Source organism: Mobula hypostoma, chromosome 10 (assembly GCF_963921235.1).
Source record: "Mobula hypostoma chromosome 10, sMobHyp1.1, whole genome shotgun sequence".
In the NCBI taxonomy this organism is placed as follows: Eukaryota; Metazoa; Chordata; class Chondrichthyes; order Myliobatiformes; family Myliobatidae; genus Mobula; species Mobula hypostoma.
Genome location: NC_086106.1, coordinates 94,259,726 through 94,287,607, shown reverse-complemented (window position 1 = coordinate 94,287,607; position 27,882 = coordinate 94,259,726). Strand labels below are relative to the sequence as shown.

At 41.3% G+C, this 27,882-nt stretch overlaps 1 protein-coding gene across 1 annotated transcript in view; it reads left to right on the top strand.

Annotated features, from left to right (window-relative positions):
- Window positions 1-27,882, top strand: part of stard8 (StAR related lipid transfer domain containing 8) — a 97,981-nt gene that overhangs the window by 49,413 nt on the left and 20,686 nt on the right. Inside the window, exons 4-8 of the mRNA XM_063060866.1 lie at window positions 10,363-10,426; window positions 13,762-15,074; window positions 19,785-19,958; window positions 23,772-23,931; window positions 26,057-26,255. Of these exons, the coding sequence (XP_062916936.1) occupies window positions 10,363-10,426; window positions 13,762-15,074; window positions 19,785-19,958; window positions 23,772-23,931; window positions 26,057-26,255 (1,910 nt within the window). The remainder of the gene's footprint in view (window positions 1-10,362; window positions 10,427-13,761; window positions 15,075-19,784; window positions 19,959-23,771; window positions 23,932-26,056; window positions 26,256-27,882) is intronic.

Sequence of the window (27,882 nt, the reverse complement as noted above, 5' to 3'; positions counted from 1 at the left end):
TTCTTTCTGTACTTAGCATGTCTTTTACACACTAGATGACTGTTCTGTTGGTGCGGTCTTTCATTGATCCTATTATGGTCATTATTCTATAATGGATTTATTGAGTATGCCTGCAAGAAAATGAATCTCAGGATTGTGTATGATGACATATATGAACTGAATTGACTTTATTTCTCACACCCTTCACATACATGAATAAAAATCTTTACGTTACGTCTCTGTCTGAATGTGCAGTGTGCAAATTATAGTAATTTGTAATAAGTAGTCTGTGCAGGAAGATGTACAACAGAACAGTCAATATATCTTAGAAATACAACTCTATCAGCGTAAATTAATCAGTCTGATATCCTGGTGGAAGACGCTGTTCCAGAGCCTGTTGGTCCTAGCTTTAATGCTGCGGTACAGTTTCCTGGATGGTATCAGCTGGAACAGTTTGTGGTTGGGGTGACTCAGGTCCCCAGTGATCCTTTGGACCCTTTTTACTTTAATAATAAATGTACTTTGAACTTTGATTAGCTATTAGGACACTGTGATGCCCATCCTCATCAACCACCCAACACTCAAGGGAAAACCGGCCCCAACCTCACCAATTGTGAACCTAGGGAATCTTCTTCATCAAGAACTCCTACCATGCAGGGAGGTCATGCAACTAAAAGCTTCCATTTTGTGTGACTTTATAACAGGCGTGTAATTGTGTACAGAAAGCCTAGCATTCATAATTCTAATGATCATTGTGTCCTGGCCTGAATCTAGCTTGAAACCACAGGGTAGCATTGCCTTAAGGTCAAAGAATTTCTAGGTTCTTAATTCACATTTGGTGAGGTTCCATGAAGGCAATTACATTGGGTCACTACTGGCTTATGGTGAGCTGGCTTGCTGAGATGATGGAGTAGGGTATATTTGTATCACCTACATACAACAATGTATCAATTTTGTTCATCAACAATTGCATGTGTGGGTTAGGGTTAGTAAAATGATTGGAATCAGTATCAGAACAAGTGTGATAGATAAACAGGCTGTCTAAGGGCACTGTTACCATGCCCTCTGCTGCAAATAGCTCCGGTATTTCCATACATATTGGGTAAAATTCCCTAGAATCTTTAATACCTGAAAATGGTAGAGTTCACCTGCATCATATTTTTCACATAGACTTTAAACTTTCTTCCTTGAAGGGTTTGTACAAATGAATTTTTAGCCATTGGATGGGCTTGTGTCTTTGTCAACCTTATGCTCTTGTTTACTTGTTTAACATGGATGACCTAATGCCATTTTTCTGGTGTAGATTCTGATCAGTGCTGTGGAGGTACTGAAGTTACATGCCATGATGTATTGGTGGGTTAGATATTTTTTCTTCCTCTTCTGATGTATCTGGAGGAGGAAAAGAGGAAGAGATATTGGAACAGGTGGTTGAGGAGTGGAGTTTACATGTGACTTTCAACAAATGTGGTGAGTTTGAGGTGGTTTCATGTTAGAATTTGCTGACGGACAATGTGAGTGTCATGGGATCAGTTCAAAATATAATAAGGAATTTGCAACTGCAGCTGCTCCCATACTTCCTCATCTCTCTGCTGTGCCTGGTCTCCTTCCTCAGTATCAGCAAAGCTTCCTTCTCTCAGGGAGCATGATAGTTGAGGTTTGCTGGTGCCAAAGTTTGCCTTCTGCTTCAATGAGTTTCACAAGAAGTGGGAATGACCTTTTATTAGCCCAAACTATCACTCTGAATGAGTGCTCCAAGCAGTTAAGCTTCCAGGTGAGACTTTTAGTGGGACAATTCAACATAAGACTTAAGTAAAGACCCTTTTGGCATTGTTAGTAAGCACTTCAACAGAATGCAAGGGAAAGTCATAGATTATCAGATATACAGTGCCTATAAAAACTGTTCACCCTCCTTTGAAAGCTTTCATGCTTATTTGTTTTACAACATTGGATCACCATGGATTTAATTTGGGTTTTTTTTTTGACACTGATCAACTGAAAAATACTCTTTTACGTCAAAGTGAAAACAGATCTCTCCAAAGTGATCTAAATTAATTACAAATATAAAACACAAAATAATCGATTGCATAAGTATTCACCCCCTTCAAGTCAGTATTTAGTAGATGCACCTTTGCCAACGATTACATAATTACAGTCTTGCATCTGTGTGATAGCTCTCTATCAACTTTGCACATCTGGTCATAGAAAGCTTTTCTTTACAAAAGGGTTTTCTTTACAAAACTGCTCAAACTCTGTCAGATTGCATGGGGATCGTAAGTGAACAACCCTTTTCAGGACCAGCCACAAATTCTCAATTAGATTGAGGTCTGGACTCTGACTTGACCACTCCAGAACGTTAACTTTGTTTTTTTTTAAGCCATTCCTGTGTTTCTTTGACTTAATGCTTGGGGTTGCTGTCTTGCTGGAAGACAAATCTTCTCCCAATTCGCAGTTCTCTTGCAGACTGCATCAGGTTTTCCTCCAGGATTTCCCTTTATTTTGCTGCACTCATTTTACCCTCTACCTTCACAACCCTTCCAGGGACAGCTGCAGTGAAACATCCCTACAGCATGATGCAGTCACCACCATGCTTCACGGTAGGGATGGTGTGTTTTTGATATGCCAAACGTAACATTTAGTTTGATGGCCAAAAAGCTCAATTTTGGTTTCATCAGACCATTGAACCTTCTTCCAGTTGACTTCAGAGTCTCCCACATGCCTTCTGGCAAGCCTTAGTCGAGATTCCATGTGAGTTTTTTTTCCCACAGTGGCTTTCTCTTTGCCACTCTCCCATAAAGCTGCGACTGGTGAAGCACCCAGGCAACAGATGTTGTATGCGCAGTCTCTCCCATCTCAGCCCCTAAAGTTTGTAACTCCTCCAGAGTTGTCCCTCCTTCACTAGTCCCCTTGCGTGGTCACTCAGTTTTTAAGGATGGCCTGCTTTAGGCAGATTTTCTGCTATGCCATATTCTTTCCATTTCTTCATGATTGACTTAACTGTAGTCCAAGGGATATTTAGTGACTTGGAAATGTTCTTGTATCCATCTCCTGACTTGTGCTTTTCAATAATCTTTTCGTGGAGTTGCTTGGAGTGTTCTTTTGTCCTCATGGTGTAGCTTTTGCCAGGATACTGACTCACCAGCAATTGGACCTTCCAGATACAGGTGTATTTTTACTGCAATCAATTGAAACACCTTGACTGCACACAGGTTTCCAAAAATAGATTGCCATTTGTCTAATTATATGACTTCTAAAACCAATTGGCTGCACCAGTGATGATTTGGTTTGTCATGTTAAAAGGGATGAATACATATACAATCAATTATATGTGTTTTATGTTTGTAATTATTTGAAATCACTTTGTAGAGATCTGTTTTCACTTTGACATGAAAAAGGCTTTTTCTGTTGGTCAGTGTCAAAAAAGCCAAATTAAATCCACTGTGATTCAATGTTGTAAAATAATAAAACATGAAAACTCCCGAAGAGTGCGGGGTGAAAACTTTATATAGGCACTGTAATTATCCAGGGGTATAATTGGAAGGTGTGACTAATGCATGCATAATAATATCGTGATCCTGTTCCTTACACTGAGTTGCCTTGTGTGGTATGTTTTCCCGCCTTGAACATTTTTTGTACTTCTGCTAAATTGGTTTGCTCATGGGTTGTTTTAGCTACATGCCAAATTGGTCTCTTCCCTTTATCTCACTCATTGCAGAAGGACTTTTACATATTCTTTGGAGAGCCTGAGGTGTCTGGGGCTTCTCTGCAAATGCAAATATTCTCAAGTATATTGTATATCCAAATTACATTTGTATATTCCTTGTATGAAACTAGTTCCACAAATTATTTCAAGTACTCCAGATACAAGGCGATTACTATCAGTAATTGTTATTGGAGAGCAGTTGTGCATTGGGACCAAGTTAGCAAGTAGTTACTAATGATGGGCACCAAATGATTTACTTTCCTGTTGTCAATGACATCTGCTGTGTGGTCGGTCTTTGGCAGGAGAAGGAAATTACTGCAGCACTACTATGGCGGGTAAATATTTTTCAATGTTCAATGCCAAATATTCATGTTCAGCTAGTGGGTCAGTACCCGGAGCTAATCCTGTGAACTTGTACTTAGCCAATCAAGAGGAGTTTCTCTGCCTCCACATTAAAACGTATAATCACATCGTGGGTTCCTGATTTTCCTTCATTCATAAGGCACTTGCTTGCTTCAAACCAGAGTCTCAGACATCTGACTGAAGCAAGAATGTAATGGTGTTTGGAGCGATTTTAGTCAGAATTGGGGTGGGATAATGAATTTATTATTATTATTATTCATAAAGAGGTGAAACCAGTAAATTAGTTCTTTCAAAAATTTAATGAAATGAAAGTCAGACTGTCTCACTTGTGACCCCTGAACCTTTGTCTCTAAATTACTGCCTGATGTGCTGACTATATTCCAGCACGTACTGTAAACTCGCCAATGACGCCACTGTTGGCAGAATCTCAGGTGGTGACAAGGAGGTGCACAGGAATTAGATCCATCTGAGTGGTGTGGCAGTAACAACCTTGCACTCAAGGTCAGCAAGACCAAGGAATTTAGTGCAGACTTCAGGAAGCGGAATTTGGGTGAACCCACATCCATCTTCACTGAAGGGTCAGCAGTGGAGAGGGTGAGCAGCTTCGAGTCCCTGGGCATCAACATCCCAGAGGATCTGTCTGAAGACCCACACTCAATATTTTAGGAATGGCTTCTATCCCTCCACCATTTGGTTTTTGAACTGTCCTTGACACTGCCTCGCTTCTGTCAGACTATTTATTTATTTTTCAATAATAATAGAGTGGGATACATGATGCCCTACAAGACATCTTTAAATGTGAAATACCCTTTGAGAGTAAGACCATATATTTTGGGTATATACCTCAAGAATGGTTGAAAAGAGATAAATATTTAATGAATATATTGCTGGTGGCTGGTAAAAAGACGCTGGCCAGGAAATGGTTATCACAGGAGAGCCCAACTCTAAATGTATGGGTGGAAATTACAATGGACATTTACAAAATGGAGAAGATAACGGCATCTGTTAATCATAAGTTGGAACAATTTTATTCATACTGGAAAAAATGGTTTAACTACGTAACACCTCATAGGCCTGATTTTATTCTCACAAGTCAATGAATATGTTGTAAAAAAAATCACTCCCTACTCTGTACATAGTTTTCTTCTTTCGATTGTTCTTTCTTTCCTTTCTATAAGTGTATACCTCAGATAAATATTATGTGGAGATCTGTGACAAATATGATTATATGATATATATGTCTGAAATACATCTTATGGAAATGTTTGATGAAATTCAATAAAAAATAAATTACAAAAAAAATAATAACTTTATTTATAGAACACTTTTCATACAGACGATGTTCAAAATACTTTGCAACGGGATAAAAATACAAACATGAAAATAAAAGACCAAAAGATGTTAGTTAAAAGCAAGGTTAAATAAATAGATTTTGAGGTGGTGTTTAAAAGCACCAGCCGAGTCTGCTCCTTTCTAGTTTTAGGTATTAAATTTAAGTTTAGGAGCATAGTTCAAAAAAGCTGACCTGCCAATTATCTTTTGAAGGAGATTATTTAAATTTTAGAGATTAGCGCAAGAAGACCTGAGATTATAAAACAAAAATGTCTTGGTGATGGCCCAGACCATTAAGAGCTTTAAAAACAAGGGAGCTTGAAAATCACTTTGAAAAAAATACAGGAGGCCAACGCATAGCAGCTAGTGTGGGAGTGATATGTTCCTACATCCTCATTTTTTGTAACCTATTGCACTCTACTGCTGCCACAAAACAGCCAATTTTGTGATGTATGTCAGTGGTAATAAACTTGATACTGATTTGGATAGTGATTCTTCTTACTTCAGTTTCTCAGGATCTGCAGTTTTTCTTGTGTTGTCTTTGTGTAGCTGCTCTTTGTAGTGCTAAGATTTCAATATTTATATTGTAACAGGCATATGTGTCTGTGCATCTCATTGACCACATCTCCAGTTTCAATAGGATAATTTGCAGTTTTTGTTGTTATGGTCTATTTCTATGTACTTCTGTATCAGGAGACTAGTTCAGTTTTTTAATCTTGATCTAAGCAAAGTCTACTTCTTCCTTTATGCTGTGGCTTTGTCACGAGGTACCTCTCCTCTGCAGTCAGCAAATAATTCACATCATTTATTTTGAAATCTCGTGTCTGTTAATTTGCAGTGATATTATATTCTGAGATTTATTTATGATTAATATTCCTGTATCATCTATTTACCAATAGGAGATGGTCAGGCAAATGAAAATAGTCAAAAATCACAGGCACCTGTGCATGACACTTAAGGCCATATCTATTCCCCGACCATCATCTCTCAGCCTAGTCTGTGTGCTGGAAGTTAACTTTGACAGGCTTAGCAGGGCACTTACGTATGTTCTTTTGATCATGATGTGAGAATGTCTGTGCATTGATAAGCATCTCACTTCCATTAACTGGTTACTGGGGTCTGCTGTGCAGGAACACTTGTTTCAGATCTGTGTCGCAAGGAGCTAAATTACTTTTCAGTGCAATGAGGAGCTACCGAAAATGCCGAAGGACCCTGAGGCAGTTGTTTGTTTTCAGCTGATACTTCCCCATTGGAAAACTCAGAAGTTGTGATCTTGGCAAAATTTAACCATGAGCCACATGAATATGAGGAAGATAGAGGGATTTGGACACCGTGTAGGTAGGAGGGATTTGTTTTGTTTTTTTTTGAGTTTTTAGCTGGTTTAGCACAACATCATGGGCTGAAGGGCCTGTTCCTGTGCTGTTTTGTTCTATGTTCTGTTTCAAATGGGTGAGACATTTTGTGTAGTATATACTCAAATTTCTGATACATCTTATTTATGCGGTGTTTCTAAAATTGTGTTGGGCACATGGCCAAGTGGTTAAGGCGTTCGTCTAGTTACCTCAAGGTCGCTAGTTTGAGCCTCAGCTGTGGCAGCATGTTTGTGCCCTTGAGCAAGGCGCTTAACCATACATTGCTCTAGTGTCTGTGCGAGCAGTGGCTCCCCTCACAGACTTCCAATCTGCGCTTTGTGAGGCATGAAAATGCCCGATGCAGGCCTCTCATGGTCTGAGTCGACGTTCCCTCCCTCCCCCCCTCCCCTTCTAAAATGTCAATCCACATGCTATTGCTTTTGGAGACACTAAATTCCACTCCAGGACTTCATAAGGGCTTCCTCAGTCAATCAGGTGCTGCCAGAAGTACCGAGTGAGTGAGACACGATCTATGGATTCCATCTTCATTTCTGATCGAGGGAGACACCATCTATGGATATCAGCATCATTTCTAATCGAGGGTGTGTTAGTCCCTATGCCCGGGGATCTGATGAGTGTTTATCAGAAAGTACCACTTTGTATCAAAACCAATTTCTCTAGACTTCATAATCAGCTAACAGGCTTGTCAACCATTGTGGGCTCTTAAACCTTTGGGGATTCCACACGGTTCTCGAGTGCTGCATTGCTGGGCTTTGCTTTGCGCAAAAGGAAGTGCTGAAGAATGTGATCACCTTCTTCTTCCCCTCCCCCCCCATTGTCAAAAGTATGGCTGACAAGACAAACTAAAATGGCAGAAAATAAATATTCAATTATCCAGTAAGTACGATTTTTGAGTAGGTTAGCTCATTAAAGTTGGTTATTTGAAAAATCAGGGTGAGAAGTAATCTGCAGGAGGTCAAAGGGATGAGGATAGAGACTGGATGAGAAAGAGCAATGAGTAAAATTTATGTTCCTTTTCTGAGAGCACAGAGTATTCAGGGAAGTTAATGCTTGAATTTCTCTCTTTTCCTTAGGAAATAGGTCTTTCACCATGGATTATATTTTGAAAATAAATCCATCAAATTCATGCAATTCTCATGAAAGTGTATTCAGATGACTCGTGGGTGCTGATGACCAAAGGGTGATGTAGAGCAGGAAATTATGAATTTTGATCTTTCGTCTGTGCTGGGTTATCTTATCTTGGTTCAGATCATTTTATTTTGTAATTTATTTTTATTGAATTTCATCATCAAACATTTCCATAAGATGTATTTCAGATACTGTACATATATCATATCATATTTGTCACAAATCTCCACATAACATTTATCTGAGGTGTACACTTATAGAAAGGAGAGGAAAGAAAGAACAATTGAAAGAAGAAAACTATGTATAGAGTAGGGAGTGATGTTTTTTTTACAACATATTCATTGACTCGTGAGAATAAAATCAGGCCTATGAGGTGTTATGTAGTTAAACCATTTTTTTCCAGTATGAATAAAATTGTTCCAACTTATGATTAACAGATGCTGTTATCTTCTCCATTTTGTAAATGTCCATTGTAATTTCCATCCATACATTTAAAGTTGGGCTCTCCTGAGATAACCATTTCCTGGTTAGGGTCTTTTTACCAGCCACCAGCAGTACATTCATTAAATATTTATCTCTTTTCAACCATTCTTGAGGTATATATCCAAAATATATGGTCTTACTCTCAAAGGGTATTTCGCATTTAAAGATATCTTGTAGGGTATTATGTATCCCACTCCAATAATCTTCGATAACGGGGCATTCCCAGAAAATATGATAAATGGTTTGCATTTTGATTTCCACAATTTCTCCAGCAAGCAGGGGAGTTACTATTGTAGTGGGATTTCTGAGAGGGTGTAATAAAATATCTTATCAAGTTTTTCCACCCGAACTCCCTCCATTTCTGTGAACTGGTACACTTCCATTGATACCTCCATATTATTGTCCAGTCTTCCTCAGATATTATTATTCCTCCTTCCTTCTCCCATTTTGTTTTAATGTATGAAGTCGAATGTGTTTTAAGATTTGACAAACCCTTATAAACGCTTGAAATTATTCTACTACCGTTGTCTGAATTATATGCTTTTCTAAATAGCTCGATCAGACATGTACTTGCCTTGGTTACATTTTTAACTGTCCTATTAACATACTGTCACATCTGTAAATACCGGTAAAAGTCTTGTTTTTCTAATAAGTGTTTCTCTTTGAGCATTTCAAAACTGAACAGTGTTCCTTCTTTCATTATATTGCAAATAGCTGTTACTCCTTTAGCTGTCCAGTCCTTAAATCTAGCATCCAGTTTATTTGGCGTAAAATCCGAGTCATATGCATACCATTTAAGAATTGCAATGTCTCTCTCTAGTTTATATTCTTTTATAATAATTTTCCATATTTTAAGAGTCCATTTCACCCACGGGTTGTCAATATTATTTACGTAACTTTGTAGGTTGTTATCAGCCAAAATTGCCTGTATGGGGATCAAGAGTATCCTCTCCTCAATGTTTTTCCATTGAGCGCCATATGATGGGTTGCACCAGTATATCACAGCTCTCAACTGTGCTGCAAAATAATAATCTCTAAGAGAAGGTAGGCCCCATCCCCCCTTTTCCTTGGCTAATTGCAAAGTTTTGAGACGAACTCTAGACCTTTTACCTTGCCATATATACCTTGATAGCATCTTGTTCCATTCACTGAATTGATTTTGGTTAATCTCTATTGGTAGGGTCTGAAAGAGATATAGTAGTCTGGGCAGTATATTCATTTTAATAGATTCAAGCCTTGAACTGAGACCAAGAAAAAGAATTAGGTTCCATCTTGTTATATCTTCCTTAATTTTTTTTAATATATAGGCTGATAATTGCATTCTGATAATTTTGCTAAATCTTTTGGCATAATGATGCCCAAGTATTTGATGGACTCTGTTTGCCATGCCCAAGGATATCTACTTTAAATTTCTCTTGGTGGGCTATAGTAATATGAAAGTGGTTGGGTTTTATCTATGTTGATCTTGTATCCTGATTATTAGCCATATTGTTCAAAGGATTGCATCAATTTAGGTAAAGAGTATGTTGGTTGCCCTAGATAGATCAAGATGTCATCCGCATAACAGGCCAATTTATGCTTTGTTCCTTTAATTGTAATTCCCCTGATATCTTCATTTTGTCTGATGGATTGAGCTAATGGTGGTTAAGATAATTATAAGAACAGAATTGGACCTTGCCCTCTTAGGCTTTTATTTCTGATCATTGTTCAATGAGTCCTGATTGAAAATGGATACAAAATGATAATAAAGGCTTCTTTTGGTGTCCCTTGAGAGTAATTTTCTTAATATACCACAGCAAAGTCAAAGCAAGAGGGAATAATGTAAAGTGGGAGATGGCTTGCTGATTCCTGCAGCTCTCAATGACATTCTATCCTTACTGTGCAAACGAGTCCCAATTTAAAGAGAATTAGCAGTTGTGCTCTTGAGTGAAAATGAAGCCATTGCTGTAAATCAGTTTATGATGAGATACCCTTCATTTAACTTGACTTTATTTTTTCTCACAGACGGCTAGTAATTCTGAATAAATACACCTTTATAAAGACTGATGCCAACCCTACCAGGAAATTGGTAAGCAAACATGAATGACTGCACTGATTCACTGCTTTATTTTCCTATTATCTGAGTGTTCAAAATCTAAAACTGATAATTTTAAAATTCTTTAAAAACTTTCTATATAATTAACATTGCTGAGTTGGTTAAAACCACAGTTATAGGAACAAAATCTATATGAAGTTGTTGAGTCCAGAGCAACATTTGGAATCGAATTATCAGACCACCAATAACTATTCATCTCTGTAGGCAATGTATCATTATGGAGATCACCATTATACCTCTTCAATCTTGACAAAGAATTGAGACATTTTTGAGTTTCCTTGGGTCCTAAACAACATAGAGACCCTGTTCCACCCTTTCCAGTATTACACCTGTGTAGGAGATGATATATTCCCCACCTTCGGACTCCCATTCTCAGTTTGTTTTACCAATGCAGCTACTCCCTGTCGACATTCAAGATTTTAAAGAAATCATCTCCTATTACTTGTCTATACCAGGATGGATTAGCATCTCTGTGCTTGGATTTTGTACATGTACAACCACAATGTTGCAATGATGAAGTTGGCAATCCTTGAAAAATTAAGCACAGCCGTGATCTTTTCCACTACAGCAGAATGACAAGCCCCGTGGTTAATTTTGTAGTCTTAATTCTGTCTGCCTCCAGCGTGGTGCAGTAGATGGCTAGGAACCTTCAGCTTTTGCTGCCAGTACATAAGTAGAGATCACAGATGAGTGAGGTTCAGAGGGATCTAAGTGTTCTGCTATATGCACGAAAAAAGTTAGTAGGAGATCCAACAAGTAAGCAGGAGGGCAAGCGGCATGTTCTCCATTATCTTGAGGTTAGAATTTAAGAATAGGGAGGTTTTGCTACATCTGTACAGGTTACTGGTGAGACCACAGCTGAATGCTGAGTGTAGCTTTGGTCCAATTGAACATAGAACAGTACCGCACAGGATCAGGACCTTCAGCTGACAGTGTTATGCTGAACCAATTACATTAGCAATTGAATGGCTAACTAAACTAATCCCTACTGCCCTCACAGTGTCCATATCCTTCCATTTTCACCACATTGATGTGTCTACCTAAACATCTCTTATAAGTCTCTAGTGCTCCTGACTCTACCACAGCCTCTGGCAGTGCATTTCAGGCACCCACCATCTCTGTATAATTTAAAAAAACTTGCCTGTCACATCGCCTTTGAAACCACCCCCTCTCCTGGTAAACCACTTCTGCACCCTCTCCAGGGCCTCAGTATCCTCCCTACAATGGGATGTCCTGAACTATATGGAATACTCCAGATATGGCCTGACTAGAGTTTTATAGAGCTGCAACATACAGTAACTTCCTGACTTTTGAAATCAATTCTCAATAAAAACAAGCACACCATATGCCACCTTAACCAGAGCAGAATCAAATATCGCTGTGATGATTGTACGCTCTAGTATCAATTGTTTGGCGACAATAATGTATAAAGTATAACCATCCTATCAACCTGTGTAGCCACTTTCAGGAAGCTGTGAACTTCCTTTGCTCATCTACACAAGCATCTTGCCCTTGACAGTGTACTGTCTCTCTGTTTCTGTCCCATTACCTAAAAATGTAACCGTCTAAAGAAACTCGAGCAGGCTGGTTCCTGGGATGAGAGGTTGTCCTATCAAAATAGGCTAGAGAAGGTTAGACAACAACAGGAATTCTGCAGATGCTGGAAATTCAAGCAACATACATCAAAGTTGCTGGTGAACGCAGCAGGCCAAGCAGCATCTATAGGAAGAGGCGCAGTCGACGTTTCAGGCCGAGACCCTTCGTTTGTTTTTCTTAAAGTTTAGCTGACTGGCGGGTGGGTGGGGGGGGGAGGAAATGATTGTTATGGATGGATCCCAAAGGAAATTACAGTGTCACAATAACATTACAAGTGCACAGATATACAAATATTAGAAGAGAAGTAAGAAATAATAAAAAAATAAGTTGCCTCAAACAGTCATCACTTCTCTGGCTATAGGTTGACTCATTATAGAGCCTAATGGCTGAGGGTAAGAATGACCCTCATGTAGTGTTCTTTGGAGCAGCACAGTTGTCTTGCTCTATTACTAAAAGTGTTCCTCTGTTCAGCCAGGGTGGCATGCACAGGGTAAGAAACATTGTCCAGAATTACCAGGATTTTCCATAGAGTCCTTTGTTCTCCCACAGCTTCCAGTGTTTCCAGATTGACGCCTATAACAGAGGCAGCACCACCCGTGTTGATGCCATTGCCCCAGCACACCGCAGTATAGAAGATTGAACTGGTGACAACAGACTGGTAGAACATGTGAAGGAGAGGCCAGCATATTTCAAAGGACCTTAGTCTCCTCGGGAAGTAGAGACAATTCTGACCCTTCATGTGCAGATCCTCTGTGTTGGTGCTCCACTCAAGCCTATTATTTAGGTGCACCACCAAATACCTGTAGGTCCTCACCATCAATAGTAGCAGGGAGCCGTGCAGGCTTAGTCTTCCTAAGGTCACTGGTGGGAGAGTCGTGAGCAAGGGTCGTAGGTACAAAATAAGGGTCTGGTCATTTAAAACTGAGGTGCAGAGAAATTTCTTCTTACAGAAGTCAGTGAATCTGTGGAATTCTCTGGCCCTGAGCATTGTGAGGCCAGAGAATTAGATGTATTTAAAACAGAGATAGATAAATATTTGAAAGATTATCAAATTGAGAATTACATGGATTTGACACAGAAGAGTTGAGACAAGTATTGATCAATCATGATCATGTTGAACGATGAGGCAGGCCTGAGGGGCCAAGTGGTTTCTATTTTCTTGTGTATCTGAAGGTATGGTTGAGCACTCCTGTGGTCTAGTGTTGCCAGACAGTAGGTTAAGGAACCAGAAACTATAAATAGGTGGTAAGATTGCCGCATGGAAAAAGTAAGGCTTCTTGAGTGCAAGGCTTCTCTTTTTAGTTATAGAGCAGTGGTATAATCAGGAGGAGGGAGGGGATCTCCAGTAGTCTGGTATGGGAAGTTATTTTAGTTGACCTAGAGGTGAGTGACTGTAGCACCTTTTAAGATGACTGTGGTAATCTTCCATACTTGGCTTACATAAACTATGTCGCAAAAGCAGGTGGGATGGGCGATAGTGGGGTTGGTGGCACCTACTGAATAAAGCCTTCATGATCTGTCAAAGCATTTAAGAGTATGGTTGGATAAGTATGTCAGTAAAGACATGGTAGGTGATTAAGGGCACTGCCTTTCACAATGGAGGAGTAACATTCAGTTATCAGATGCTATTTAGGATCATATTCACCACTTTTATTTCATTATTTTTATCCTCATGATGTAGCCCTTTTAACTGTATGCTCTTATCATTCTAGGGTGATGATTCTGATGAGGACCCCTGTGCTATCAGTGACCGTTGGGCATTTCAGCGGGAGAGCAGGAGATGGTCTCGCCTGACAGTTGCTGACTTCCGGATGAGCCGAGCCGAGGCGCGAAGCTCGATAATGAAGGAGTCAGCCAGCCGTGAGAGTGTTCTCTCTGAGCTCAGTGATCCCGAAGCCAGCTCCGTGCGCAGCAACAGCAGTGTTGGGAGCATCCAGGAAGTGTTGGGGGGTCACTCTTCAAACAGTCAGCTGGCCACCGGTGACAATCCTGAGACAACCCTGTTGGCTCGTTCCCAAGCAGAAGAACAGGCTCACAGCTGCACACTCGATAGCAATGTTTTCATTGAAGATCAAACCACTCCAGGTGTTACTGAAAGCCCCAGAAAGCATCGGACCAGGAGCTTTCTCAGACGAATTGAATCCCTTCGGTTTAAAACCCTTCGGAATAAATCGAAAATGGCTTCAAAGAACAAAGAGACAAAAAGTATCAGAACAGTATTACAGCAATACCATGAACCATTAGAGAGCTCTAGTCCTCTGAAAACTGGGAGCAAGAGCCCCACGGGCTTGGTGAATAATTTATCTCCAACTGGCATTCCTTCACTGGCTGATTGTGGATGTCTAGAACATTGTTCAGGCAAATCTAGGACGAGCCATTGCGGACTGTACTTGGAAGACTATGAAATGGGCTTTGCATCTTCCAATCATAACAGAAATGATGATCCATGTTCTCCACAAGATTATGTTGTTCGTGTCCCAACAAATCACAAATTAGGAACCTTTCCCAAAGCTCTCTCCATTGAAAGCTTGTGTCCTGGTGCTGACAACCATTTGGTAAAATGGAGATCAGGAAACAGCTCCTTTGGGATGTCTATGTGTGGGAGTGCCAACAATGTTCAACGACTGAGTTTTCAGGGACGAAGGGATTCTTGCAGCTCCATGGACAGCAGGCAGAGTTTTTATGACAATGTGCCTGAAACCCATCCATATAACAGTGTTGGTGGACCAGAATACTATTTTAAACAACTAGATGATGTTTTGAAGCATGTTAATGGATTACAGCAGAGAGTAGATAGTTGGTCAAAAATGATATGCACTGATTATAATGACACTGAGTCTGACTCTACTGGAGAAACAGTTTTTCCTTTGCAAGGTTTGAACTTTGAAGACCGCTCGATGTCTGATGTGGGGACAACTGCAAGTGATTTTGATAGCACTGGGAATTCACTGAATGAAGTGGAAGAAATGGAGATGAGGGAACGGAGAGATTCTGGAGTAGGGGCTTCATTAACCAGACCAAGCAGGTAGAGACTTCTGAACTTCTGTTGACAGTCACAACAATCAAACACAGGCCATTTTGTAGGCTGTTTCTGTTAGTCAGAAACACAAAAGGCTCTGCAAATGTTGGAAGTCCAGAACAACACACACCAAATGCTGGAAGAACTCAGCAAGTCAGGCAGTATCTACGGAGAGGAATAAACAGTCGATGTTTTGGACCGAAACCTTCATCAGAATTTTAGTAAAGGGACTTGGCTTGAAATGTGTCTGTTTAATCCTCTCCATAGATGCTGCCAGACCTGCTGAGATCCTCCAGCATTTTGTGTGTGTGTGTTACTCTATTGTTCAGCACAGCTTGTCATTGGACTGTGAACTGGTCAAATTGTGGTTTAGCAATGGTTTGGCATAAGTTGTTTTTTTTTAATCTTGTGTTATGATAGATAAGCTCTCATTTCTCCTTCTGATCTCTAGTTACTCACTGCAGCTCTGATCGCCATATGAGGAGAGCCAAAGTTAGTTAACAAGTTGACCAACTAATTGAAGCTTTTGTGTGAAGAGTTACCACTTGGTAAAATGTTGTTCAAGTGATTCCGCACCTTACTCCTTAGCTGATGGGAACTTAATTCAGCATGTCATTACTCATGCTGCTCATGATATAGTGCTCGAGTATTAAAATAGAATAGATTTTATCTGTTCTATCTGGGTGTCACACAACATTAGTTCAGTTCGGGCAGCACTTATGGAAAGGCAGCAGAAAGGAAAATCTGAGGGAAGTTTCCCTGTTGTAAGAGAAACAGCTCGAGTTTCCTTCCTTTCAAGTATTGTACAATGAGGGCACCAAACTGGTTCTCCTCTGGCCAGCGGATCACATTTGTGACTTAGCCACATAGCTCGCTTTTTGAGTGTTTATCTTGTGAACACGCTTGCAGAAGCTATTCCAATTCAAACCGGCAAGGCGTCATGTCGTACATTGTTGCCATAGGAACAGGCCACAGCTCTGTCCACAATACAGCTGAGAAAAACAAGCCAAGCATGAGCCCTAGACCTGCCAGCTTTCAAACCTGGCAAGGTCTGTGAATACTTGAAACAGCCCAATGAATAATAAAAAAAAACAGTGTAACAAATAACATCTTAAAATAATCAAAATAAAACTGTATAAAATCCTCCAAAAGTTAGCAATATTTTAAGCAACTAATAACTGAAGAGATGTGTAAATTATGTTCATTCACGAGCCTTACTGCCAGGTGTTTCACTTCATTTAAATGAATGGACTCCTATTTCTAAGCTAGATCTAGGGCAAGAAACCCAGTGGACTTGTAGGGAACTGCAGCACTTTTATGTTCTTCTACAAGGCCCCGGGAGGAGCTCAGTGCTGGGCAGAGGCTGAGGAAGATCTGATGATGATGGGTGGAAGTGTCAATTCCCTGGTAGTCAATGGGAGTTGTGTGCTGACAGTTCAATATAGAAAATCCCAGCAAGCTGCAGCTCAATAACGAACCCACACGTCATAAGTATCTTGAAGAGTTTCTAATACAAATGAGTGTAGACTGTTACTGTTTGACAACACTGTTGTTGAATATGAGCTCTGTTTATGGCCCTCATATCAATATTAGAGATCCCATGCGTTTGCTGGTTGGTCTGGAACACATGATTTGACCAGGTGGTGAGGAGGAAGTTACTCAAACACTGGAAAAGCAGCTGGGCAACAACTTGAATTGTCAGGGCAGAGAAGATTTCATACCAAGTTCTGCCAAATAACAGCTGTAGAGATGGTACTTGATGGTTAGATTGGACAAAGGGCCTGTTTCTGTGTAGTATGACTCTATGACTATTTGACAGACTGTCCTGGCTAGAATTCCAGCAGGTAAGCACCACCAAAGGTAATTTTGGTTTAGTTTTTGACACTTTCCTGTGTGCAAAATGGTTTATAATACAGTGTGTGTCTGAGAGTAATCCTGTATTTCTGAAGTGCTTGGGGATAAATGCTGTATTACATGAATACAAAATTTATATAATTCATAAACTCTTCGATTTTCCCCATCTTAAGCTCACTTTGTTGCGCGAATTTTTGAAGATCAGATATAGCCGACTGATGTTCCGCAATACATGTTTGCATCTTATCAATTAAATCAGCAATTTTCTGGAAATTAGTTGAGATTTCCGTATGAATCAGGTCTTTAACAGGTCCTGCAATTTCCGTACGAATCATCTCCCTAACAGAGGTTGAAATTTCCCTCTGAATTAACTCCGATATCGCTTTCAAAGTCACCGGTGATTCAGTCGGGGGGAGATCCGTAGCTTTTGGTTTAACCGGAGGTTTACCATCCTTGCCGTCTTTCTCGTTCTTAGACATAGCAGATCTAAGTTCCATCCAGTTGTCGGAGAATTCAGTTTAATTCAAAGTATTGTAAGAGTTGATGCCTTAATGGTTAATTAAAGTATAGCTGACCATAGAGAAAAAAAACTCAAGAGGTAATGGAGCGAGTCAAGAACGCGACTTCACTCCATGAGCGCTACCGGAAGTCCCCCATAATTCATAAACTCAAGAGATTCTGCAGATGCTGGAGATCCGGAGTAACACACAAAATGCTGGAGGAACAGTCAGGTAGCATCTATGGAGGGGAATGAAGAACTAACATTTCGGGCTGAGATCCTTCGTCAGGATGGATCTTGGCCTGAAACATCAGCTCTTTCTGCCCCTCCATAGATGCTGCCTGACCTGCATTTTGTGTTGTTCCTTTTGTATAATTCACTTGTTCTTTCTGACTTTATGTAACTGTCTAATTCAACAATGTTTGATTCAAAGGTGCTTTGGAAGTGGCTTGCATGTAGTCTGTCTTAACTGGCTTGTTTTGATGGGAGCAGCGATAGTTATTCCCAGATCTTTTTGCTGCAGTGGGCATGATGGGAAGGAAAATGAGTCAGGATTCCTATCCTTGGTCATGGCCCATTGATGCCTCTTTGAAACTCTGCCCGTGCGAACAGTGAATAGAGAGACAAGATCAGGTTTTGTCTGGCTGTCCTGGTGGTCTCCTATCCTGGTATTCACACTTCGCAAAAATAAAATTGGGCGAGGTATCCCAGTGTAACTCAGCTTCCAGAAGAACACAGGGATAGCTATGAAGAGGATAAAAACAGAACAGTAACTTTCCATTAGAATACATTTCATAGTTTGTATTATTTATTGTTTTTTTCCTGCATGTCGGTTTCAATGATTCACTGGTGCTGGTTGAATATGATATTTTCTTTTTTAAATATCATTTTCTTTTTAATAAATAACAAGAGTCAGTAGAAGAGTCGTCCTGTAGTATGTGTTTATTCAAGAGATTGAGATTCACCAAGATCACTTGTAGTGGTGGCCAGTGCTATCATGTTTGCTGTTGTGTGCTGGGGCAGCAGGCTGAGGGTAGCAGACACCAACAGAATCAACAAGCTCATTCGTAAGGCCAGTGATGTTGCGGGGATGGAACTGGACTCTCTCACGCTGGTGTCTGAAAAGAGGATGCTGTCTAAGTTGTATGCCATCTTGGTCAATGTCTCCCATCCACTACATAATGTACTGGGAGGGCACAGGAGTACATTCAGCCAGAGACTCATTCCACGGAGATGCAACACAGAGCGTCATAGGAAGTCATTCCTGCCTGTGGCCGTCAAACTTTACAACTCCTCCCTTGGAGGGTCAGACACCCTGAGCCAATAGGCTGGTCCTGGACTTATTTCATAATTTACTGGAATAATTTACATGTTACTATTTAACCATTTATGGTTCTATTACTATTTATTATTTATGGTACAACTGTAACGAAAACCAATTTCCCCCGGGTTCAATAAAGTATGACTATGACTGTGACAAAGTGCCTTGTGCTTAGCGATGTTACTGATAAGCAGATGACAATTCATTTGTTCCTGAATGGCATGCAACTCTTTGCAGCCCTTTGCATTATATCCTGTACTTTATGGTGTTCTTCTGACAGGTACCTTTCTTTACACTGAAAGGTAGAAAGTTTATTTTCTTTAAGGAATGCATTGTAACCTCACTAATATCATAACCAAGATCGTAAGACATAAGCAGAACTGGGCTGTTCAGCCTATTGAGTCTGCTCTGCCATTACATTGTGGCTGATTTATTATTCCTTCACAATTCCTTCTCATGTCTTCTACCCATAATTTTTGGTACCTTTACTAATCAAGAACCTATAAACCTTCACTTTAAATATACCCAAGGACTTGACTTACACAGCTACCTATGGCAATAAATTCCACAGCTTCACCTCCTCAGTCAATTACCTAGCAGAAAGGCACCTCATTAGCTCAGTGGACTTTCGTAGCAGATAATCTATTGCTCCAAAAATCAATTATAACAGAGACACACTATTCCAGCACAGACATTGTTGAAGATAGCTGGCGGCCTGTCAGATGGAGACAAAATTAGGCTGGAACTCACATTAATAATATCCTAGCCTGTGTAGAAGGTGACTTTGAGGAGAAAAAATTGCGATTCCATTACAGGAGTAGCAAAAGATGTTCTGGAAATCAGACTGAGGCCTAAGGTGCCATGGAAAATATGCATCTTGCTATGTCACCCACCAAGATACAAATGTGATGTCAAAGGTGATTGGTAGGAATATTGAAACCAGGGTCCTTCATGGTATCTGTGTAGGGATGCTAGCCTTGGCCATATGTTGTTTTGGTTATGGTGTTTGATGTTCACTATTCTTTGTATTTTCTTTCCTCAGGAAGCTGCGCTGGCATAGTTTCCAGAACTCTCACCGCCCCAGCCTGAACTCTGCCTCCATGGAAATCAACAGACAGTCGGCAGCTCAGCTCAACCTCCTGCAGCGATTCTCCTTGCTACGTTTGACTGCCATCATGGAGAAGTACAGTGTCCGCAGCAAGCAGGGCTGGAACTGGTCAGTAGCTAGGATTCCGACAGAGTGGGCAGGGGTCTTATTTGCTGCAGGCAACAAAGCAGAGGGAGACTTTCGAATGTTCTACATTTGTCTGAATTTTTTTGCGTGGCTAAGTCAGACTTGCAGTTACCAATAATGGAAATTAAATGTCTGCCATCTAAGGAAGGCACCAGGTAAAACTCATCATGGGGCGGGTGGCAGCACAGCTACTACAGCTGTTTTCTCACAGTCCAGTGGCCTGGGTTCAATCCTGAACTCTGGTGCTGTCTGTGTGGAGTTTGCATGTTCTCCCTGTGACTATTGGCTTTCCCCTGCGTTCCAAAGGCATGAGATTTGATAGGTTAATTAGTCTTTGTAAAATTGCCCTTTAAGTGTAACTGAATGGTAGAGTCTGGAAGGGGTTGGGGTAATGTGCAGGAAATAAAAAATGGTATACCTCTTAACAACAAGTGTACCCCTTTGGATACTGCTGGGGTGGGGTGGGGGGGAATAACCTATCGGGACACAGCAGTAGCAGCCAGGCCAGTGGCAATGTGGCCAGCTCTGAGGCTCAGCAGGGAAGGGTAAAGTCAGGCAGAGCGGTACTGGATAGTTAGGGGGATGGACGGGAGGGTCTGTGGCTGCGAAAGAGAAACCAGGATGGTGTGTTGCCTCCCAGGTGTTAGTGCCCAGGATGTCTCAGAGCGGCTGCAGAAGATTCTCAAGGGGGAGGGTGAGCAGCCAAAGGTTGTGGTGAACATTGGGATCAATAACTTTGGTAGAAAGGGGGAAGAGGTCCTGCGCGGTGTACATAGGGAGTCAGGGAAGAACCTGAAGAGCAGGGCCTCCAAGGTACTAACCTCTGGATTACTCCCAGTACCGCATCGTAGTCTGGGCAGGAATAGGATGATAGTACAGATGAATGAGTGGCTAAGGAAGTGGTGCAGGGGGCGGGGTTTCAGATTTCTGAATCTTTGGGATCTCTCCTGGGGAAGGTATGACCTGTGTAAAAGGCTCGGTTTATACCTGAATGTGAGGGGACCAATATCCTTCAGGAGAGGTTTGCTGGAGCTGTTGGGGAAGGTTTAAAACTAAGTTGGAAGGGGGATGTCAACTGGAATAATAGGGCTGAGGATGGGTTAGTTGGCATACAGATTGGTGCAGTCTGTAGTAATACTATGAGGAAGATCAGGCAGATGATGGGACAAAACTGCATTCAGCAGGATGAGGTGAAGTATAACATGGGGGCAAAAATCGAAAAGGTTGATGAATACAGATGGAAAGTATTTGAACGCACACATAATATGGAATAAGGTAGATGATTGTTAGCGCAGTTGGAGATTGGCAGGTATGTTGTGGGCATCACTGAGTTATTTTATGGGATTTGGGTAAGTAGATGCTTGGTGGTCAGCGTGGATTGATGGGCAAAGAGCTTGTTTCTACACTGTACTATTCAATGACGCTGTCTATGAAATTGTCATAACAGTAACGTGAAACCTGTATGGATCATTGAAAGAATCACATGCAGTGCAACAGAAGGCCAGAGGGATTTAAATCATTTATACAGACACACAAGAATCTGATTCATTAATTGGGTAGCTTATGTAATAACAAATAGTTTTTTAGACTATTGTGAAATGTGCTCCCTAACCTGTGACCTTTACTACCAAGGCCGAGGGCAACAGGATCATGGGAACAGCACCTGCCACAGGCTCCTCTCCAAGTCCAATCTGAATTGGAAATTTATCCCTGTTTATTCATGATCACTGTGTCTAAATCCTGGAAGTTCTTCCCTAGAGCACTGCGAATGATGATTGCTTTGCTTGTTCGGAGATGGGACGTTCTGCAGCCAGACGTCTTTCGCGTAGGATGTGAACCTCACCTCCAGGAAATGTATGAGAGACATGGATCTTGGGGGCTTGCTCCATGTTTTATTATTCTGAGAAATAACCTGTTGGTGATTGGTAAAATATGAACCTGTGTGGCCTCAGAGTGACAGTACAATCAGATTATTTGTGCAATTGCCGGAACCGTCCCTTCCTTGCTCATTTTGACTGCTCAAATCTCAGTGCTTACAGGAACCGGCCACACACAGTGTCACTGGCCTGTGTCCTGGCGATTTGAGAGAACTCATCCCTTGTGCTTCCTTGAGGATAAAAAAGCATCCAATTGGATATGAGCCCTGCTATTGTGTGTCTTCGCATTTAATGCATCCAGTCAAAGAATGTACAATAACAGGAATCCACAGGACTTGGAGTCTGTCCAAGCAAGGCCTTTGACCCTTGGAATTTTATAGATGGCTTCCTCCGTGGACGGATAGGGGTTGTGTCAAGTCACAGCTGTGTGAGTGGGGAAAATGAGGAAACAGGCAGTAGCTGGGAGTGCTGAGGAGGTCGGGAGTTAAATTGTTTGAAAGCTCACAAAGGGTGGAAACATCTTGGAAAGGAATTCTTTGTGCTGAAGCAGTCAGAAGGGTGCATTGTAAACAAAGGCGAGCAGCCTGTGAGAAAGGAATGGGTTGGTCCACAGCCTAGAAATCAGATGGCTGGCAGGCTTGAAATTCAACTCTGTCACAGCTACAAAACGGGCTGAGGTTGCAGTCAGTGCCTGGCCATGTTATCTTGTTGCTTGGTGTCTGAAAGGGAAAATCGGATGGTAGCGGATCTAAATCCCTATTGCACAGTTTGTGCTCTGATGTTAGATAGGTAGGAGGGGACATTGGCATCCTTGAAGTTTCATCCGCATTTAGTGGTGGGTCTTGCACAGGAGCCCTTTAAGATGGAGATTGTGTCCGGCTGGAAGAGTAAGCGGACCCCCAAAGGGAGATGATATATTTGGGTTTGATCTCCTACTGGTCCTCAGACTTTGGGGTCTTACAGGCTTTCTACTTTCCGTGCCGCCTGTAAGTACCAGTCTTTGCTGGGGGAACATTGGGAGCACAGGTAGGCCAATGTGCCTTACTTGGTCCGTACTCTGCCTGACTTGGGAATCTTGCCCATGCTGCCTGAAGCAGAAAGCATGTAGGTGAAAATCAATAACGTCCAATGCTGTGTGATGCTGTCCCTCAGGAAACTGCTGCTGAGATTCATTTTGTACACAGTTCTTACGATATAATGTCGAGGCAGATTCGAGGATCCAAACAGTGGAACAGAAGACACAGATTGCGAATGGGCACATTATTTATTTAGGTGAACAGTGAAATGCTAAACAAGTGCTCATCTAAACTACGCTAAACTACACAAAACTATAATACCGAACATTCAGTCACTTGTTAACGGGTACGACATTAAATCTCACCAAATTATAAGACTGAAGACCTAAGCATGCTACAAACAAATATTTAACTAAACAAATACAGGGGGCCTGTCTCTTTCTGTAATGCTCCTTCTCAATGGTTCTTCAGTATGGATCATGTCTTCAGCCTGATGTGGGCCCAGGAGAGGAAAGAGGCCAAGCCTCTCACACTTGCTATTCTTTTAACTCCGAAGCACCTGGAACCGGAAACTGGTGCTGTGCCATGCAAGCCAACCAGAGGCTGCATTATTTAACTGATCAACGACTGACATGGTGGAAGTGGCTTTCGACCGGCAAATAAGCCAATTCTACACACTACATATGATGAGAACTTGAGAAGAATAAAAACACTGGAAAGAATTATGAGAAACAATGTTAGAGTGATGGGTTACAGGAACAAGATAATCCACTGTATCACAAGAATGAATGGAAAAGTAATATAAAAGGGGGTGTATTATCAGCAGGTAAATTTATTGTTTTCAATCACTTCACAAGATTTTAGTGTTTTATTAATTTATATGCTTTTATTTGCTCCTACAGGGGTGTTCCCAAATTCATGAAAAGAAGCAAGGAACCAGATTACCGAGGCAAAAATGTATTTGGTGTTCCACCATTAATAAATGTCAAGAGGTCGGGGCAGCCGCTGCCTCAAAGCATTCAACAAGCCATGCGCTACCTGCGTAGTCAGTGCATGGGCCAGGTGTGTTTCTGTCTTCTGTTACAAATCAGAACCAATTGTGTTGTTTTTCAATAGGCTTTCTTTTTAAATATGGTTAATCTCAGCTGTTACATATATATTACATTGTTTTCAGATTGAGTTCCCTATGTTGTCGAAGGTCTGTAAAGAGCCTGTGGTCTTTCAGGTCATCAGATGTCTTCTGGGATGTTGAGTTATGAATATATCCACCAAAAATAATTTTTTGCTCAATGGAAGCTGGCTGTTCGGTTAATGATTTTATAAGCCATTGAGCAACGGATCTTTAAGAATGTTTCAGTGTTTGTATGGTGTGCCCAGGAGCCTATTGTGTTCCTTGTGTTCATCAAGGGACTATGAATAATTGTTAAGACTTTGGGAAGTACATTTATAGTTGGAGGTGGTGCCTCATGTACATGTTCAATAACCACCAACAAACAATAAGCTTATACTGCTAGTATGTTCTATTTTTTTACAGCACCTGTGAGAGTTCACTATGTCGCAGTGCAATAGTGAGGTAGTTTGGAGGGACTGTACTTGGGTTTGCGGTATACAGGTATGAACTCCCATGAGATGAGTTTCAAGCTCCAGTGGTCAGCCATTAGCTAATTTTGGAAGCAGGAAAGCAAAGATGAAAAATAAGTGGTGTCATAAATCTTGTAGTGCCCAAGTCCTGGATGATAGAGACTGAAGTTGGGGTAAAGGCCTTTCATGAACATTTCCTAGTTGATTATAGCTGGTGATTGATTTGGAAAGACCAAGAAAAAAAAGAATTGGGAGAAATTGAATAGAAAAGAATAGCCAGCTATGAACCATTACAACTCATAGGCAACATGGTGAAGCTGACTCATCCCCTCCTTGCATATGTATGGTAAGGTTCTAAATTAATTCTTGCCTTCTACATATGTCCAGTTACTGGAGAGGATGTTGAGTGCATAAACTCCTGTTTTTTGATTATGGTTCCCAATGACAAATTCTGAAAAAGTGTGATAACCTCTCTAGTAACAACAAGAATTCTGCAGATGCTGGAAATTCAAGCAACACACATCAAAGTTGCTGGTAAACGCAGCAGGCCAGGCAGCATCTATTAGAAGAGTATCAGTCGACGTTTCAGGCCGAGACCCTTCGTCAGGACTAACTGAAGGAAGAGATAGTAAGAGATTTGAAAGTGGGAGGGGGAGGGGGAGATCCAAAATGATAGGAGAAGACAGGAGGGGGAGGGATGGAGCCAAGAGCTGGACAGGTGATTGGCAAAGGGGATATGAGAGGATCATGGGACAGGAGATCCGGGGAGAAAGACCCTGGGCGGGGGAGAGCACCTACGCTCTGTCCGCCAGAGAAAGCAGGATCTCCCAGTGGCCACACATTTTAATTCCACGTCCCATTCCCATTCTGACATGTCCATCCACGGCCTCCTCTACTGTAAAGATGAAGCCACACTCAGGTTGGAGGAACAACATCTTATATTCCGTCTGGGTAGCCTCCAACCTGATGGCATGAACATCGACTTCTCTAACTTCCGCTAGTGCCCCACCTCCCCCTAGTACCCTATACGTTAATTATTTTTATACATACATTCTTTCTCTCACTCTCCTTTTTCTCCCTCTGTCCCTCTGACTATACCATTTGCCCATCCTCTGTTTCCGCCCCCCCACCGTCTTTCTCCCCGGATCTCCTGTCCCATGATCCTCTCATATCCCCTTTGCCAATCACCTGTCCAACTCTTGGCTCCATTCCCTCTCCCTCCTGTCTTCTCCTATCATTTTGGATCTCCCCCTCCCCCTCTCACTTTTAAATCTCTTACTAACTCTTCCTTCAGTTAGTCCTGACGAAGGGTCTTGGCCTGAAATGTCGACTGAAACTCTTCCAATAGATGCTGCCTGGCCTGCTGCGTGTACCAGCAACTTTGACGTGTGTTGCATAACCTCTCTAGCATCGTTGGACCTGTGCATTCATGTACTTACTGTTGAGTATCTGGATGTCCATTAGCTTCTCATAATGAACTGCCAGCAAGTAAGGGCATTGTCTAGTTGCCTGTTACCAGTGTTGTATATTTACAAAGGTTTTCTTCAGTAAAAAAGTTGCATTGATTAGAAAATGGGGATGTCTAATTTTATTAATTTGTACACAGGTCGGTATCTTCAGGAAGTCAGGGGTGAAATCGCGAATCCAGGTCCTCAGGCAGATGAATGAAAACAATCCTGACAATGTCAATTATCAGGGTCAATCAGCATTTGATGTAGCAGACTTGTTGAAACAGTATTTCCGAGATCTTCCAGAGCCTATTTTCACCAGCAAACTGACAGAAACCTTTCTACAGATCTATCAGTGTGAGTGTAATAGCGAAAATGTTGTTTTTACTACTTTAATTTAAAAATAAGTCATAATATGACTTGTGTATCTGAGTCATGCATTCTGAAAAACCCACAAAGGACTGTTCCCTGTGTAATTGAGTTGTATCACGATGGGAGGTTTGTGAGCTTGAAAATTGCTTTCCAAGTCAATACTTTGAACCACTAAAAATACAGCTATGTTGTGGTTGGCTTGGAAATTCCCTCTTTGAAGAATCAGTGTTCTATGCTACCATTGTGAACTTTCCACTTCCATAACTGTAATTTTTGTAATAAATTTTAAGGTGGGGTACACCCACTAGGGACTGGATTAAGGCTGTCACATGGGTTCCACACAACCAATGGACAGGATTTCAATTGCGACAGCTTCATTGGTTATTACTGTATGCCTGAGAGATGCAATTCCAATTTTTATAGAGTCATAGAAGACTACAACATAGAAACAGACCCTTTGGCCCATTTAGTCAGTGCTGAACTAGTCTCATCCGCTACTTTCCTGGTACAGCAACTTCCATGAAACACTCTATTTTAGATACAACCTACCATGTTGACTATCCCTGGTCAGTTGGTCTCTGTCTATACAAATACTTATATATCCGGTACCTTAGAACACCTTCCAATAACTTTCCCACTACAGCTGTCAGGCTCACAGGCATATTATTTCCTGGCTTATTCTTGGAGCCTATCTTAAATAATGGGACAACGCACAGTCGCTATCCACCAATCTGCTGGCCCCTCACCTGTGGCAAAGGGTGTTTTAAATATTTCTGCTGGAGCCCCTGCAGTTTCTGCACTACCTTACCAGAGGTTCTGAGGGGACACCTTGTCAAACCCTGTGGCTTTATCCACCCTAACTTGCCTCAAGACAGAAAACACCACCTCCTCTGCAATCTCCATAGGGTCCATGAGCTTGCTACCATCTTGCTTCACTTGCATGGACTCTGTGTCTGTCTCCTGAGTAAATACAGATGAAAAAATTCCATTTAAGATCTTGCCCATCTCTTTTGGCTCCATACGTAGACTACCACTCTGATATTTCAGAGGACTAATTTTTTCCTTTATTGTTCTTTACCCTTAATATGTCTGTAGAAACCCTTAGCATTCTTCCTCACCTTGTCTGCTAGAGCAACCTCAAGCCTTCTTTGAGCCTTCCTGATTTTCTTCTTGCATTCCTTACAGTCCTCAAGTACCTCAATTATCCTGCCTGCATATACCTACAGTGCATTCCTTTTTTTTAAACAGGGCCGCAATATCTCTCAAAAATCAAAGTTCCCTAAACCTGTTATCAGAAATTTCACTTTTGAAGGCCTCCCACTTACCAAGTAGACCTTTGACACAAAACAACCTGTCCCAGTCCATACTTGCCAGATCCTTTCTGATACCATCAAAACTGACCAGTCTCCAATTTAGAATCTCAACCCATGGAACAGACTTGTCCCTTTCTACAATTCCCTTGAAACTAATGGCACTATGATCACTACATGCAAAGTGTTTCCCAATAGAAACTTCTGTCACCTGCCCTGACTCATTCCCCAATTGGAGAGTTATTTTCCCCTCTCCCCCTCTCCCCCTCTCCCCCTCTCCCCCTCTCCCCCTCTCCCCCTCT